General features: G+C 44.4%; 1 protein-coding gene across 12 annotated transcripts in view; it reads right to left on the reverse strand.

Moving 5' to 3' along the window:
• Positions 1 to 17,774, reverse strand: part of ZNF618 (zinc finger protein 618) — a 183,286-nt gene that overhangs the window by 29,836 nt on the left and 135,676 nt on the right. For 7 of the 12 annotated variants that reach the window (XM_059410993.1, XM_059410986.1, XM_059410992.1 and 4 more), the window contains 4 exons: positions 17,150 to 17,185; positions 16,980 to 17,057; positions 10,083 to 10,142; positions 9,454 to 9,543 (listed from right to left, as the gene is read on the reverse strand). In XM_059410993.1, the coding sequence (XP_059266976.1) occupies positions 9,454 to 9,543; positions 10,083 to 10,142; positions 16,980 to 17,057; positions 17,150 to 17,185 (264 nt within the window). The remainder of the gene's footprint in view (positions 1 to 9,453; positions 9,544 to 10,082; positions 10,143 to 16,979; positions 17,058 to 17,149; positions 17,186 to 17,774) is intronic. The other 5 variants (XM_059410989.1, XM_059410988.1, XM_059410987.1 and 2 more) reach the window with 2 other exon arrangements.

Raw genomic sequence — 17,774 nt, forward strand, 5'->3', positions numbered from 1 at the left:
CCCAGGCTCTACTCTGAAGGATGGTTTCTAGAAGGCCCTCCAGATCAAGTTCTTTTCAGGGTCTGTAATTCCTGATGTCAAAATCCTGGCCTGTGTGACAGCCTCCGCCTCCCTAATATAGAGCAGGGAGCTTGGGGACACCCATGAACCACATGATCCAGGCAATCTTCAGGCACCTGGCCTGGGACCAGCTCACCTCTTGCCTTTTCCGTTCTCTAACACCTTCTCTCTTCCAAGCCTAGCAGCTCCGCATATGTCATTCCTCTGGAACGATGCTCCCTCCAGTTTTCACCTAGGTAACTCGTGCTGGTCTGACACAGTGTCACGAGTGTGTCAGACTGGTACCCTGCCGACACCTCACTCAGTCATGGATCTTTCCAGTCTTTCAGTCGCCCCTCTCCTCCTCCCTTCCCAGAACTGATCACCACCCGTACTGACACACGGTGTGATCTTTCGAATGGGATCTCTTTCCCCATTAGTCTCAATGTTCTGGGAGGGTAGACGCCGCCAGTGAGGCCCAACCATGCACTCAGGACCTAGCACATTCCCTCACACACAGGAAGTGCTCAAGAGGTCTTGTGGGATCAGAGAACCACTGCGTGAATGGCCAAAGACGGGATGCCGGAGAGGAGACGTGAGAACCTGGCCCCTGCGTCACCCTCCCATCAGCCCCCAAGGCATATCTAGGGACAGATAACCTCTCGGAGCTCAGAGAGGTATGGGAACCACTCCGCGGTCACAGAGCAGGTAGGGACAGAGCAGGATGAACTTCGCAGACTCCTAACTCCTTTCACTCAACAATCTGCTCCATCTGTGGACCTTCTCACACAGAATGTTATCAGGCTGCAATTCCTACCCAAGTTCTCACTGGGAAAGAAGAGCGAGCTTCAGACAAGACTGGCTGACAGAATACGCGTGAGAGGTTTACATCTGGGAGATACTTAAAAATACGAGGGCACTGAGGTCTCTACTTTCTCTAAAGCCAAAAATTCAATAGTAGCGAAATCAATCAATCAATCAATCAGAGAATAAAAGGATTCCAGAAAAATAACCATGGGGTTACCGAGAGCGCAGAGAGAGCAGGGGGTCTCCCTGAAACTCTCATGGGGCAGAGGAGGGTGGAGACCCATCCGAGGCAAAGGGGAATAGCGTGCTCAAAGGCTGGGGGTGGGACAGCGGGGGTCGTGGCGCAAGGGGAGTCCCATCTGGGAATGCCGTGTCCTGGGTTTTCATTTTAGTTAGAGAACGGGACAGCTTACTCCTCCGGCCATCCCAGAGTCCCCAGTGTAAGACTAAGCCCTCCTCCAGATGCAGCCGTAAAGCTGGACAAAATACACAGAACAGGGCAGCGCAGGGCTGTGATTCACGAGGGAAGACCTGATGTGTGATCACTCCAGTCTCTACCTGGATATCTTCCTGGACCACGGCACGGGGGTGGAGCCCAAAGAAGGCACTGCTGTTGGGCTCAATGGGGGAGGCAATGGTCAGAGTTCAGGGCTTTTGAGGGAGCTGGAATGAGCAGGACAGAATAACAAAGAGGAGGGAATTTTGAAGGGGGAAAAAAAAGAAAACCTCCAGAAATGTGCAGAGGCAACCCCTTAAAGTCTGAGACTGGACGCCAGAATGATTTGTACAGAAAAAGCCTCTGAAAAGTCTGGCAGGTAACTGCTACTGAGGGCTGTTAGCTGAGCAAGGATTCAGAAGTCTCACAAGACGAAGAGATGTATGCGTCCCCATCTGCCGGAGAAGATGGACCTTGCTGAACACCTCGAGCATTTAGTCGGGGACCAGAAAGGTCAGGCCATAGAAGGATTACTCTAACCCTAGAATAAAAACAACTGGAAACCCACCCTAACAGTTTAAAAACAAACCACTGAAGTACAAAGCTGATCTGTAAGTTAAGTAACCATTTGCCATAACAAAATTCAATACTTTTCAAAGGAAGATAACAAAATCCAGATGCTCAACAGAACACTGCAATGTGCAGCCCAGAATGAAAAATCACTTGTGAGGCAAAGCAGGAAAATGTGACTAATAACCAAGAGAAAAATACCACTTAACAGACACGACAAGGATGATGGGCTCTGCTGACAAGGGCCTTAAAACAGCTTTCATAGATATGCTCAAAGATTTAAAGGATAATGTGAACTAAATGAAAAAAAAAAGGCTATAAAAAGTAACCAAATGGAAATTACAGAGATGAAAAATAGGATAGCTGAAATGAAAAATTCACTTGACAGGTTTTTCTAATAAAAAAGATTATGGGGGCGCCTGGGTGGCTCAGTTCGTTGAAGCCTCTGTCTTCAGCTCAGATCATGATCCCAACATCCTGGGATCGAGCCCCACATCGGGCTCTCTGCTCTGCAGAGCCTGCTTCCCCTCCTCTCTCTGCCTGCCTCTCTGCCTACCTGTGATCTCTGTCAAATAAATAAATAAAATCTTTAAAAAGAAAAGAAAAGACTGCATACTAGAGAAGAACAGAACAGCAAACTTGGAAGACAAGGTACTGGAAACCATCCAAATTGAAGCTTGAAGGGAAAACAGGAGCTTCATCACCAAATGGTTTAATACATAAACAAATAAAAAGTCTCAACAGCAGAAAAAAGATTGGGTAATAAGAATATTTACAGAAATACTGACTGAAATTTTCCAAATCTGATGAGAAATATAAACACCACTGAACCACAAAACTCAATGAACTCCAAACAGGAGACACACACAAAAAATTATACATTATAATCAAACTGGTAAAAAACAGTAACACAGAGATTTAAAACCACCCAGACAAAGAAGACACATTAAATATAGAAGAGTAAGAATGATCTTTGACTTCTCATCAGAAACAACATAAACCAGAAGATAAAAGAATGTCATTTTTAAAGAGCCAAAAAAAGAAAAATTTCTCAACCTAGAATTTCATATGCAGAGAAAGTATCCATCAAAAGGACAGATAAAATAAAAACATCTTCAGTTAAGCAAATCTCTCACCAACAGACCTACAATTAAGCGTTAAAGGAAATTCTTCAAAGAATAAGGGAAAATGATAACAGATGGAATTTAGATTCATACGAAGAAAAGGAAAGGAAGTGGTAAATATGTTAGAAAATTAAAAAATTTCTTAGGTAAAAAAATAATTCACTGTTTAAAGCAAAAAGATAACTGTTGGGTTTATAACTTACATACACATAGACATATCAGAAGAGCACAAAGGACAGGAGAGTAGTAAAAGGAAATGCACTGTTAAGGTTCTGAGATTATTGTGAGGTTTTGAATTCATCATATATTGTAACACTAAAGATGTCTATTATAAACTACAGAATAACTACTAAAGAAAAAGAGGAGGTACAGTTGGAAAGCTAACAGGAAATGTTTAAGTTCTCAGTTAATATTAAAAGACAAGACAAGAAAAAAATGAACGAGATGGGACAAACAGAAAAAACAAGACAAAATATACAAAGTACAAAAAATATGAAATACAAAATCTAACCATATCAATAAATAATATTAAATGTAAATGGATTAAACACTTCATTTAAAGGGCAGGGATTATCAGACTAGAGAAAAGAGTGAGAACCAACTATATGTACACACTTCAAATAGAAAGACACAAAGATTATAAGAAAAAGATCAAAAGAAATATACCACGTAAATACTAAGCCTAAGAAAGCCGTAGTAGCTATATTAATAACAGATAAAGCAGATTTCAGGACAAGAACTATTACCTGTTAAATAAAAAAAAAAATTAAAAATAAAGAGATAAAGGTATTGAACAATTTTAAAGAGTCATCAAGACATAATGATCCAACGTGTATGCACCTGAAAGCAAAGTTTCAAAGTACATGAGTCAAAAACTGACAGTAATAAAGGGAGAAATAGCATATTCATAATCACGCTTGTATATTTTAACGCCTGTCTCTCAATACTTGATAGAACAAGCACATTTTTAAAAGCCTGAAAAGGAACAGAGATTTGAACATTATTAAGCAACTTCACCCAACTGACACTACACTCAGGAAATACTCTTCCCAGCTCATTCTCAGAGACCATGCAAAAGGGCATAACCACTTGGCAAACAGTTTAATGGTTTCTTAGAAGTTAAATGTCCACCTATCATGTGATCCCACTATTCCATTCCTCTAGCTGTTTACTCAAGATTAATGAAAGCAGCTGCCCATACAAGGACCTAAACACAAATGTTCAGAGCAGCTTTGCACTATAGTGCTCTAAACCAGAACCACCCAAATGTCCATCCACAAGTGAATCAAGCAAACTGGGGGATGTCTATCCATGCAGTGGAACACTACTACTCATCAGTTAAAGGGAATGAACTGAATGAACTGAATGCAATCATGGATGAATCTTAACACAATCGTGGAGAGTAAAAGAAACCAGACCCCCCCCCCCATAAACCCACACAGAAAGGGAACATATTGTAAGATACTACATATAAGGAATATTCTAGAAAATGTAAACTAATACATAGTAACAGAAAGCAGATCAAGGGCGCCTGGGTGGCTCAGTGAGTTAAAGCCTCTGCCTTCAGCTCAGGTCATGATCCCAGGGTCCTGGATCGAGCCCCACATCGGGCTCTCTGCTCAGCAGGGAGCCTGCTTCCTCCTCTCTCTCCTTCTGCTTCTCCGCCTACTTGTGATTTCTCTCTGTCAAATAAATAAAATCTTTAAAAAGAAAGAAAGCAGATCGGTGTTTGCCTGGGGATGGGGAACCTGGTGAGTAAGGGATTATAAAAGAGCACTAAAAGCTTTAGGGTGCTAGATGTGTGTTATCTCAACTACAGTGATAACTTCATATACACTTATCAAACTGTACACTTTAAATATGGGCACATTACTGTAGGACAGTATGCCTCGATACTGTTTTAAAAAAACCTCACCAGAAATATTTATTTTCTTGATTATGACCATCAGTCAACAAACCACTGATATTCATGGGGCACGGCTAATTCTAGGATTGCAGCTCCCTAGCTTTGAGAAGTCAGTTTTGGGAGTGACACCAAAAACCAGGTAAAATCCTGGGGAATTTTAGATAGAAGTGATCAGAAATTGTGTTCTTAAAAGCAAATAACTCTACAAACTGCCCTAGATGCCTTTCCAAGAAAAAGGAGTTTCAAAGAAGAAAGTCACTCTCCTGGCAAAGAGGAAACATCCTAACATTTTAAGTTTCTTCAGTTCATTTCATAGTTGGGACTCTTACTGTTTTAATGTGTTTTAGTAAAGTACAGGCATGGTGATTTATTTAAGACCCATGAGAACAAGGCCCAAGTGGCTCACTCCGTTAAGTATCTGCCTTTGGCTCAGGTCATGATCCCAGGGTCCTGGGATGGAGCCCCACATCAGGCTCTTTGCTCAGCCTACTTCTCCCTCTCCCTCTGCCTGCTGTTCTTCCTGGTTGTGCTGTGTGTCAAATAAACAAAATCTTTAAAACACAAAACAAATTAAGCCATGTAATATACCACATTATCAGAATAAAAGAATCACAGAATCATTTCAATACACGGAGGAAAAAACATAAAACAGTGATTTATGACAGAAAATCTCAGTGAACCAGGAATAAAAGGTCACCTCCTCAACTGATAAAGGGCATTTATAAAAACCTACTTCAGCTACTATAATTCTTAATGATGAAAATGGTTACTCTTCATGGTGAAAAACTGAACCCTATGATTAGAAAAAAGACAGAAATACTTGATTCTTCTATTCAACATTGTACTGGAGGGTCCTAACCAGTATATTGAGATGAAAAAAATATTAAGAATAATACAGACTGGAAAGGAAGAAGTAGAGCTATCTTTATTAGTAGATGACATAAGTATGTACAAGGAAACTCCTAAGAAACTGACCAAAAAGCTATTAGGACTAGTTCACTATTAGTTACCTTAGCAAAGTTTCAGGACACAAAATCAATACACAAAAATAGTGTGTTTGTGTAACAGCAACGAGTAATTGGAAAGCTAAAAATCACAGAGAAAAAACAAAGTACTCGAGATAATTTCAAGAAATATGTACACGATCTCTGCTCTAAAAAATATAAATTATTGCTGAGAGAAAAAGGCCTGACTATATCCAGAGATAAACCATATTCATGGATTGGAATACCCAATATTATTATGACATTCTAGTCTCTCTAAATTGGCCTATGGATTCAGGGTAATCCTAAACAGAATCCCAATTGAATTTTTTATAGAAAATGGAAATTAGAAATTCCCCTAACATTTGTATGGAAGAGCAAAGTTCCTAAAATTGACAAATATTCTTTTAAAAGGACAAAGTTGAAAAACCAAGAGTACCTGAATTTAAGATTTCCTATAAAACTCCAGTAAATAAGACCATATTAGCACAAACATAAACAAACAGATTGACAGAACAGAAATAAACTCATATATACTTAAGCATGCAACTGATTTTCAACAAAGGCTGCAATGTAATGCAATGGGGAAAGGACAACTCTTTTAATAGATGATGAACAACCAGATCTCCATATGGGATAAAATGAATGAACCCCTACCTCTCACCTCTCATAAAAGTTAACTTGAAAAGATCACAGACCTAAATCCAAAGGCTAAAATTATAAAGCTTCTAAAAGATAATTAAGGAGACTGTCTTCACAATCTTGAGATAGCTAAGACATTCTGGGTAGGACCCAGTAAGTACTAACCATAGAAAAAAAATGATAAATTAGACTTTGTTAAAAAAAAAAATCTATCAAAAGATACTGTATGCCACAAAGATAAACTCGAAATGGATAAAAGACCTCAACGTGAGGCAGGAATCTATCAAAATCCTACAGGAAAACATAGGCAGTAACTTCTTCGACATCGGCCACAGCAACTTCTTTCAAGGTACATCCCCAAAGGCAAAGGAAACAAAAGCAAAAATGAACTTTTGGGACTTCACCAAGATCAAAAGCTTCTGCACAGCAAAGGAAACAGTCAACAAAATAAAGAGGCAACCCATGGAATGGGAGAAGATATTTGCAAATGACACTACAGACAATGGTCTGATATCCAAGATCTATAAAGAACTCCTGAAACTCACCACACACAAAACAGATAATCACATCAAAAAATGGGCAGAAGACATGAACAGACACTTCTCCAAAGAACACATACAAATGGCTAACAGACACATGAAAAAATGTTCATCATCACTAGTCACCAGGGAGATTCAAATCAAAACCACACTGAGATGCCACCTTATACCAGTTAAAATGGCCAAAATTAACTAGACAGGAAACGTGTGTTGGAGAGGATGTGGAGAAAGGGGAACCCTCTTACACTGTTGGTGGGAATGCAAGCTGGTGCAGCCACTTTGGAAAACAGTGTGGAGATTCCTTAAGAAACTAAAAACAGAGCTTCCCTATGACCCTGCAATTGCACTACTGGGTATTTACCCCAAAGATACAGATGTAGTGAAAAGAAGGGCCATCTGTACCCCAATGTTTATAGCAGCAATGGCCACGGTTGCCAAACTGTGGAAAGAACGAAGACGCCCTTCAGCAGACGAATGGACAAAGAAGATGTGGTCCATGTATACTATGGAGTACTATACCTCCATCAGAAAGGATGAATACCCAACTTTTGTAGCAACATGGACGGGACTGGTGGAGATTATGCTGAGTGAAATTAAGTCAAGCAGGGAGAGTCAATTATCATATGGTTTCACTTACTTGTGGAACACAAGGAATAACATGGAGGACATTGGGAGAAGGTGAGAAGTGAGTTGGGGGAAATCAGAGGGGGAGACGAACCATGAGAGACTGTGGACTCTGAGACACAAACTGAGGGTTTTGGAGGGGAGAAGGGTGGGGGGATGGGTGAGCCTGGTGGTGGGTATTAAGGAGGGCACATACTGCATGAGCACTGGGTATGGTGCATAAACAATGAATCTTAGAACACGGAAAAGAAATAAAATTACAAAAAAAAAAAAAAGAATAAAGATAATGTATGAGAATCAAAGGGCATGCTGAAGACGGGAAGAAAATATTCACAGTGTATGTGTCTGGTGTAAGACCTGGATCCAGAATATATAAAGAGAGCTCTTACAACTTAATGATACAAACTCCAAACACAAGAAGGACAGAAGACTTTAGACCATTTCTAGAGTAAAATATACAATGGCCCCCATGCAGACGAAATAGTGCTCAATGGTCATCAGTCATCAAGAAATCACAAATTAACACCAAAATGACCATGTCACACTCACGGGAATAGCTAGAAATAAAGAGCTTATTACCTCCAAATGTAAGATGCTACAGCCATTGTGAAAAATAGTTCTTAAGTCTTTACAAAGTTCAACCCTCTCCCCTACGACTGAGCATTTTACTCCCTGGTGTTTATCCAAGAGAAATAAACACACACGCCCTCAAAAAGCCTCCTACAAACATAGCAGCTTCATTCTTAAGAGCCTATAACAGGAAACAACCGAAATGAACAAGCACAGGGCTAAACCAACGGTGGGCATTTTTACAAAACGGAACACTGCTCGGCAGTCAGGCAGAATGAACTGATTTATTCAACACCGTGTACGAGTCTTATAGACATTTCGCTCAGTGAAAGCAGCTAGACACAGAAGAGTACGGTTACACAACTCCAGTTGTAAGGACTTCTGTAGTCAGTGTAGGTTCTTCTAAATACTCTCTTCAGACCCAGGGTCCCCGAGCCCGAGCCCCAGGTACCACCTGAAGCCAAGCCCAGCCCCTAGTTCCGCACAGAACCCAGCGGCGTACAGACCTCCAGATCCAAAGGGCTGTTTCAGCCTCAGCAAACCAATCCTTGGTTAGATCTAGCCGAAATCTCTCATACCCTCCTAGCCCCACATTTCGGGGATCTAAGGATGGAGCCCCCTCTGACACCCAGGAGGGAAGCTGTCAAACAGGAGACTGGAAGGCTAGGATTAGAACTCTTTTCTTCCAGAAGGGCCATCAGAACTCTTTTCTTCCAGACCAAGGGAGAAGGGAGAGACTGAGGGCCAGAGACAGGATGGGGCCTGCCCAAGGTTCTACAACCCTGAGACCCAGCTGATTACAACCCAGGACTTCTGAGACTTGCCTTAGTGTCCCTTCTAGCTTTCTACCACTCCACCAGCAAGGGCAAAGAGGCAGCTGTCTTGCCTCCTTGGCCGTGGCTTAGTGGCATCACGTAGCACCGGCTCTCAGGAACCACGAAATGCAGAGGGGCTCAGAGGTGAAGACAGGACCACTGAAGGAAGCGGTTGAGTGATGCCCACCGTGAGCTGACCAAGGGCGACTCAGGCTTTCGGCTTTCCCAGCCATGCCAGCTACTACAGTCAGGTGGCCCAGGTCAGACCCGGACACCTGGGGATTGCCCCAGGGCCAAGCTCACCTTCGTGGTCACCCTCCCCTGGCAAAGCCTCCACCTTGGGGCCAGCCCACCCCTCCCCCACCACCCCCCAGTCCCCAACCAGAGAAGGTACTCACTGATGGGGGCGTGTAAGGCCACGTGCTCCTGGTAGGGTGTGTAGTACTTGTACTGCTTTCCGCAGAATTCACAGGTGTAATTGCCAGTTTCTGTCCAAGGAGAGGAAAGCGTGGGAATGGGCGCCCGGGTCCCACTGAGAAACAGCATGCTCCCTCCCCTCCAACTCCCCCTCATCCTGGGACCAACTACAATCAGGAGCACGCTGGAGTCAGACCGCCTGGGTTCAAGTCCCAGTAACTCCACGTCAAGTTGTGTGACCTTGGGCAAATCTCTTAACCTCTCTGTGCCTCAGTTTTCCTATCAGTAAATGGGGGGGTAATAATAGGACCACCTTCTAGGATTGCTGTGAGGATTAAATTTATATGTCAAGTGTTTAGAACAGTACCTGGCACACGCTGTTTCTCCAACACTCCACCCCCAGGCCCTGGTGCTCAGGAAATGTGTGGTGACCTTAGCTGACCCCCCAGTGCCAAGCGTGCATTCACCCCCTTCGCAAGTCCTAGCCTCTGCAATGGTCACGCTTGGGTCCCCTCGTCTCCAGGACCTTCCCCACCCCCAAGCACCCCCGCCCCTCCCCAGCAGGAGGGGTCACGTCTTCCTCTCGGGTCCCACCAGACTTTATCTTTACCTCTCTTTTGGCACTGCCTAACTTCTTTCTTCTTAAAAATTTCTGATGTAATATTGTTCACTGGGGGAAAATTATAAAATACTGATAAATACAAATACAAGATTTGAAGAGTAAGAGAAATTTCAATCATCCGTCACCCCCAAACAAAGAGCAGCAGCTACCCCTTGGGAGTGGAGCGTACAACCTTGCCATCCGCCCCAGGCCCCGTCCCTCTACTCCCATCTCATCTGGAGGGTGCTTCTCTCCCTGACATCATCTGTCTGGCTCCGGTGGGCCCTGAATTAGCCAGCCCTGATCCATATCCTCTTTGTAACCTGGTGTATGTAATCGACAACACTTTGTGGACATCTTGCTCAATCAATAAACATTGATCCCTACTGCATTTATTGGCTGTATGCATCCCACTGGACTCTGAAATCTGCTGAGCCAGCCTCCTACACCAGGGGATGTTTGGATTGTTTCAAAATTTCTCCCTTACCACAAAAAAAAAAAAAAAAAAAAGCTGTGATCCGCATCCCTGTAGAAATGTCTGCCCAATTTGCTCATTATTTTTCATTATCACTGCAAAATAAGGATTATTGTGCATAATTGCTGCTCATTATTTCCCCAGGATAAATTAAGGGTAGACATTTTTAAGGCTTTTGATAACCACAGCACCAACTACGTATCAAAAGGTTGGGCTAATTTTCATCCTAATCAGAAAGATGGGCCTTATAGAAGGAACTATATGGCGCCGCTGCTTTCATTTTCCATTTGTTTGAGTTCTAAAGAAACTGACCATTTTTCATGTTTCATTAACCAGTATTTTTCCTTTTGTGACTTTCCCATTTGTGTTCACAGTCAAATGTTTCCAAAGGTATATTTACTATTTACTTTTAATTGCCAAGAACCCCACAGATGAAGGGCATCAACGATTTCATTCTACAGGTTACAAGTATTTTTTCTCAATTTTTAAAAATTCCGTGTATGGTTTCTCTCTCACAATATGGACTTAAAATTTTTTCAACAATAACTTTTATAACTGATTCATGAACACTGGACAAGATCTACTATTTGCTGTCCATAGGTTTCAAAGTTGTGAGATCAACTGTATTGTATTCCTCAAACCCGGTAGGATCCAATCTGCCCACCGGCTCCACTGAAGACTGAAGGTTGTGCTCAATCCTTCCACTCTGTCGGGCTTCCACATCTGTTTTGTATATTCAGATGCAATGTTGTCTGATGCATATAAATAAGGCTTAGGAGATCAAAATCGTTACTGCTAACTGTAGCCTTCAGAACACGATACGGTTTGTAAAACGGTGCTTCTCAAAGATGAGGTTCCTGGACCAGCATTAGCATTGTCCGACAATGAGTGAGAAATGCAAATTCTCAAGACTCAATCCAAGACATAATGAAAGAAAAGTTCTAGGACTGGGATCCAGGAATCTGTGTTTTAACAGGCCCTGTAGAAAAATCTGATGCATGGGAAAGTTTAAGAACCCCTGCTCAAGTATTTAATTATACTGTTGTATTAGCTCGCCTGACATTATTTACTAGGTTTTGATCATTTGTAAGAGCCTCCTTTCTCATTGTTTGCATGCGCCTAGAAACATTTCCCTAAATTTTCTTGGGAAAATTCATTTAAAAAAGATACATTGGTAGATGGCCAGCACAAACTGCTGAGAAAAAGGAGTCATGGCTCCAGCCTTCAAGGAGCTTACAGTCTGAAGGAGGAGACCGAAAAATCAAATATGACACAAACTTAAAACTGCAACCCCAATGGGTGTTCTTAAAGAAGACATTTATAGGGCTATGAAAATCCCAAGAGGATTCAATTTAGTTAAGGAAGCAAGAGGGAGCTCCCTGAGAAAGAGATGGGGAATTAATGAGCTAGGTCTCTAATAAACCATTATTTTAAATTAACCTGAGAACCTCTGTCCCCTAATAAAAGAGATGAGGCCATTTGGTTTTCTAGCTATAAATGACTTGGTTTTACTTCTTTTGTGTTTTCTTTCTTTCTTTCTTTCTTTTTTTTTTTTTTTCATGTTCCACCCTTCCGGGTGTGTTTCCTTAGTTTACAGCTGCTTGATGCATGAAATCTTTTCTCTGCCTTTCCATTATTTGCCGATATTCCATTATTTTCCAATATTCTCCTTTGTTTGTTTTACACAGCATGTAAGATACATCTATTACCGTTAAGCAGAAAATGACATTTTCAAGTCTATTATCATAAAGAAAGGTAGCTTAACTCTGTGCTTCTCCAACTTTGGCAGGTTTAAGAATTATCTAGAAAGGTGGTTACAACACAGATTGCTGGGCTTCACCCCAGAAACTCTGATTCCCAGGGCCGGGGGTGAGTCTAAGAATTTACATTTCTGATAAGCTTCCAGGAGATGGCGCTGCTGCTGCTGCTGGTCTGGGGCCCACACTATGGGAAGGACTGGTTCAACCTTCTCTACCGTATTCTTCCCCTTATTCCTTCCTTCTTGCGTGTTCTTACAAATCGTTTTTAATACTGCAGAATGATCTTTGTCTTCTGCATTCAATTTTGTGTCCAGATTCATAACACTTTAAACTTATGTCTAGGGATGGGTGGCTTAGGTGGTTAAGTGACTGCCTTCGGCTCAGGTCATGATCCTGGAGTGCCGGGATAGTCCACATCCAGCTCCCTGTTCAGCAGTGAGTCTGCTTCTTCCTCTGATCCTACCCCCTCTCTCAAGCCGTCTCTCCCTCCCTCTCTCATTCTCTCTTTCAAATAAATAAAGTTTTAAGGATATACATCTAAAAAAATAAAATAAATAAACTTATGTCTAGTTTATCTGGTTTTAACATTGACCAGAAGTCCTCCTATGCTACGAATTCATTCTTCACAACTGGGGTGTACTTGATGAATTTTTTGAAGATGGGTACATGGGGAAAATTGTCTTTTCAAGCCCTCATTTTTCCCTTTACTCATAAATTACAATCAGTCCAGATATAAAATTCTTAGGATGTAATCTACATTTCCTTTCAAAATGTATTCCAGTATCTTTTGGCATTTAGCGCTGTATGGAAGTCTGAGACAAGTCCCCCTTGGATTCATCTGTTAAAAACTGGTTTTTCTTATACCTAAATGCCTGCATACTTTTTCCTTTATATTTATAGTTTAAAGAAGTCACAAACATCTGTTGAGTTATGGGTCTTTTTATACGGAGGTAGATTATAGACCAATCATCTGTCACCCCCGACACATGGTGAACCCTTACATCAGTATAGTGGGTCTGCCTTCAGCACATTTTTCTTCTGTTGTATCTTTGGAGTATTACTTCTGTCCCACCGGTAAAATTACCTGGAACTGGCTCCCCAGGCTCCGTAGTTAGCTTGTTTTCCCCTTGTTCTCTTGCTCTGTTCAGGTTTCTCCTCCCCGTATTTAATTCCATTTCATTTAATTCCAACAGATCAACTCTGTTCCAACAGATCAATTCTGGTCTTTACTACATACCATGTAGATTTTAATTTCATTTTCTGTTTCTCTGCAGTCCTTCACCTCACTCTTTTCCCTGCCTCCTCATTTTATCCTTGCTGCTTTGTCACCGGACAACTTCAGGCTCCTCTCTCACAGGGGTCATACTACAGACTGAACCATGGCCCCCCCAAAACCCCCCAAGTCAATTGTTGATGCCCCACTTCCCCACGTGAAGGTGTCTGGACATGGTGGGTAACTGGGCTGAGATGAGGTCACGAGGGTGGGGCCCCCAGGCCTGGATTACTGCCCTTGTCACAAGAGGCCCCGGGGAGCTGGCCTGCATCGGTCTCCACCACGTGAGGGGCACAGACGGACGGGGGCCAACTCCAACTCCAAGTCAGGAAGAAGGTTCGAACCTGACCACGTTGGCACTTCGATCTTGGACTTCCAGCCTCCAGAACTATGAGGAAATAAAGCTGTTTAAGCCATCCAGTCTGGGAAGTTTGTTAGCATAGTCCAAGCAGACTGACAGAAGTCATATTTTCTTATACTCGGTTGCGGTGGTCAAACAGAATTTTCTTCTAGATTTCTGTAGTAAGTCATTTTCAGAGGTATGCTTTCCCTCCGAGTCTCCTAATTTCTGTCTTCTTAGGTGGAATTTGTAGTTTCATGCTTTGGGGTCTTTTTCTTTTCATTTAAAAAGTTTTTCAAGTTACTCTTCCTCGGCCACCTATAAAAATCGAGTAAACTACCGATGATCCAGACTTACTATTTTCAGTAGATGTGAGCAAACTGTTCTTGAGCCTCCCATTATCATGGCAGTAAGTTATCACGGCAGCCCACAGTCCCAGTTTAATTCTCAGATTTGCAGCTGGAGAGCAGGCGGACATGCAGGACCCCTATGGCCAACTGTGTTCTTCTAGAAGGATTCTTCTGCTGTCATGGCTCCAGCAGCACCAAGTACCTTGTTCAGATCACGTGGTGGTGGGAGGTGTGCTTCCCAGCACGCACTGCTTCTGGGGTTTTCCTCTTCCCAAGTCCCTTCATGGGGCTCTGTGCCTCTCATGGCTCTGCTTACTCTACACCTTGTCACTTCTGGGGTTCTGTGACCTTGGCTTTTTGAAACCCAAGACGCAGCATTCTCATCTCATGAAGCAGCTCCTGAGGTGTAACAGGAGAGGTTCACACTAGTCCAGCAATCTCGGTCCCATAATGTCTAGCTGGGGGCGTGTAGGGAGCCAAACCCAGTACCATTTTCTCAGTGCAATTCCCACCTGCGGATGGCGTGTGACCCCTCCTCCCACATCCAACTCGGCTACTGACAGAACAAGCTGCATCTAGTTCCGTTATCTTCCTGGGCAACAGGTACTACTTCTTTAAAGCCTTCCATGCACGTGTTCAGGACCAGACCCACTCCCTTGCAAATGTAACCTCATTCATTCCCCATGACCATCCTGAGAGGGGAGTTTTCTCGTTGTCAGCCCATTCTCGAGTTAAGGAAACTGTGGATTAGGAAGATTATAAAGCATGTAGGACCTCGTGTAGGTTATTAAGTGTAGGGCTGGGGCTCACGGATGGGATGCTCTGAAGCGCCCACCCTTGGCCATTTCTTGACAACATCACTCATCTGTTACACCCAGAATACAAGCCAGGGCGCTGGGCTAGTCCCTTCCTGTGTGTATCCTCCACGGGCCCTACAGAACAGAGAGATGCTCTCGTCCCCAACTTAGAGGAGTCAAAGGACACTCAAAAGGGGGATAAGGAGCTCGTCAGTGGGTGATGCCCGCATTCAAACCCAGGCCTCCTGATTCCAATTCTGTTTTCATAATTATGATGCTACGAACGGCTGGAAGGGCTGTGCTCCCCGGGGAGAATGAGGGGGACAGCTGGGGGGAAGTGCTGAGATGGCAGGTCCCCAATCTCGTTGTCCCCATCCTGTAGCTGTCCACGATCGCCCATCACAGAACAGGGCTCAATACACAGGCGGGTTTTGCCAGTTTTAATTTTTAGCAGTTTTTAGCAGTTTTAGTGTTAAGAGGTATGTTATTTTCTCCCAGAGACAGAGAACAGGCCACGAGCACAGTCAACGCAGGACAAGCGCCGCTCGAACCCTTCACGGATACTGTCCCAGCCCCAGTCCCCCAAGTGCTGAAGAGTTCGAAGAGAGCAATGAATCCCCCTCTACCATGAAGGAGGGAGAAAAAGGACCGGGGAACTCAGTCAACACCTTCGGAGGTGGGGCACGCTCTGCCCCGTGAGGAGCACCTCCAGCTTCGCTGGCTTTCCTGCTCCAAAATCTCCTCGTGCATTCATTCATTGTGTGTGTACCTTTTTGCAAGCTGCCTGGAAGCTTTACTGCAATGAGCCAGAGTCCACAAAGGTCTCTTCTTGCTGTTTGGTAACTGAGAGGAGGGGGAATGCGGGTTCCTGAAGGCGACCAGACACCTCTCACTGGCTGACTCCACCTAACCCATTCTTCTAGAAACAGCCAAAAAAGACTTGTAAATCTAACCAAGATTTACCAAATGTAAGTCTGACCAAGTCCCTTCCCCACTTGGGGTAACCCTCTAGCTCATTTCCCTCAGAAGGAAGTCTAGATGCCTTCCTCTGGCGTTCAAGGCTCTCGAAGGCCCCAACTCAGAAACTGACTGGCCTTTCAACTCCCCAGAACAAAAGCTGCTCGCCTACCTTCACCCTGTGATGCAAAAGGGCTCATTCTCCACCCTGGTCCCCAACGCAGAAGCCTCCCCGCTTCCCAAGGCTGGAGAGGGGCCTACCCCACCATCCCCGGCTCCCAAGGCTCCCTGTGAAGCAGGTTATGCTCTAACTGTTGGGCACACTGCCCAACTGTCCCCTTCCTGGGCCGAGGACCCAAGGGCAGGGCCACGACTGCTCCATCCACTGCTATGTCCCCCCCACACTCCACACAGCGCACCGAAAACAGGCGGGTAGCAGGTGTGGCTCCTGCCCTCAAGGGTTTCATGGGATAAGGACAGACTATCCAGGTGGCTCCCTTGGACAGCTACACTTGCCGATGAACCCCTTCACTGGCGGATGATGACAAAAGGAGTTATTTTCCGAGCACCTCTTATGTACCAGGCACTGTGCTAATAGGTGATTTACATTCACGATCTCATTTAATCCCCCAACAAACCTTCGGGGAAATGCAGTCCTCATTGACATGTGAGGAGCCGAGGCTCAGGACGGCTAACAGACCACCAGGGCACCAAGCGTGTGTGACATTCACTGCCCTGACCTTGACCCTGTGCTATTCTGCTGCTCCTCAAAAGCTGAAGTCCTAAGACTGGCCCATTTGACAGGTGGGCAAAGTAAGGTAAAGGAAGCCAGTGGTCACTGGCCAGTAGCACTGCTGCAGGATGAGTGAGGTCACCCCCTTCCAATGGCAAGCCTCATCCCGCCCCCCTCAGCCGGCCCCCACCTAGCCCATCCCCAGAGAGAGGCCCGCATACTTGGCCCGATTTTCTGGAATGGTTCCGGGGGTTCCTCCTTCACCTCATCAGTAGCCACAACGCCTTGTTCGAAGGGGTCTGTGGGAGAACACATAGCCCTTAGCACCCTGGTAACCAGGTCCCCTGAGCCCAGCCAGGGACAGGGAGGTGGGCAGTCACCAACGACTTACCTGCCCGATTCTCGGGGGCCCCTTCCACACTAAACACTGCGCCCAGGCGGTAGGCAGCAGCCGCAGAAGGAAAGAAGGAAACAGGAGCCCTGTTAGTCCCTGTCCACAGCGGCCTCTGCCCAATGCTCCCAGCCTCTCTGGGACCCAGGAGAGGCACCATGGCCAGCATGAAAACCAGGGGCCACAGGAAGGCACAGCTCAACCAGGATGCAGCTTCTGCCTCCATTCCTTGCCCTCCCCATGGGCTGGCTGGGGACCAGCCCAGAGGAAGGCAGGCTCTCTGCCCAGCCAGTTTCTGGATCGCTGGCAGCCACTCAAGGGGCCAGGACAGGAGAAAACGAGGAAGAGACCAGTTAGGAGACAAAGAGGGGATGAGAAGAACAAGCCAGTGGCAATGGGCAGCCGGGCCTGGTTGTCACAGCCCGTGACAGGCCGGGGTGCAGGGCTGGAGAAGGAGCCCCCTCCACTCTTTCCAGGTCCAAGACCCTATTTCTGGGATTGAGATTCTAAAAATAAATTACCTAAATTTATTGTTCTAATTTCTAACTCTATAACCTAAGACACTAAAATACCATCATTCATTTTAAAAAACTGGTTTAATTTCATCAGAGCATATGACTACTCA

This window comes from Mustela nigripes, chromosome 9 (assembly GCF_022355385.1).
Source record: "Mustela nigripes isolate SB6536 chromosome 9, MUSNIG.SB6536, whole genome shotgun sequence".
Lineage (NCBI taxonomy): Eukaryota > Metazoa > Chordata > Mammalia > Carnivora > Mustelidae > Mustela > Mustela nigripes.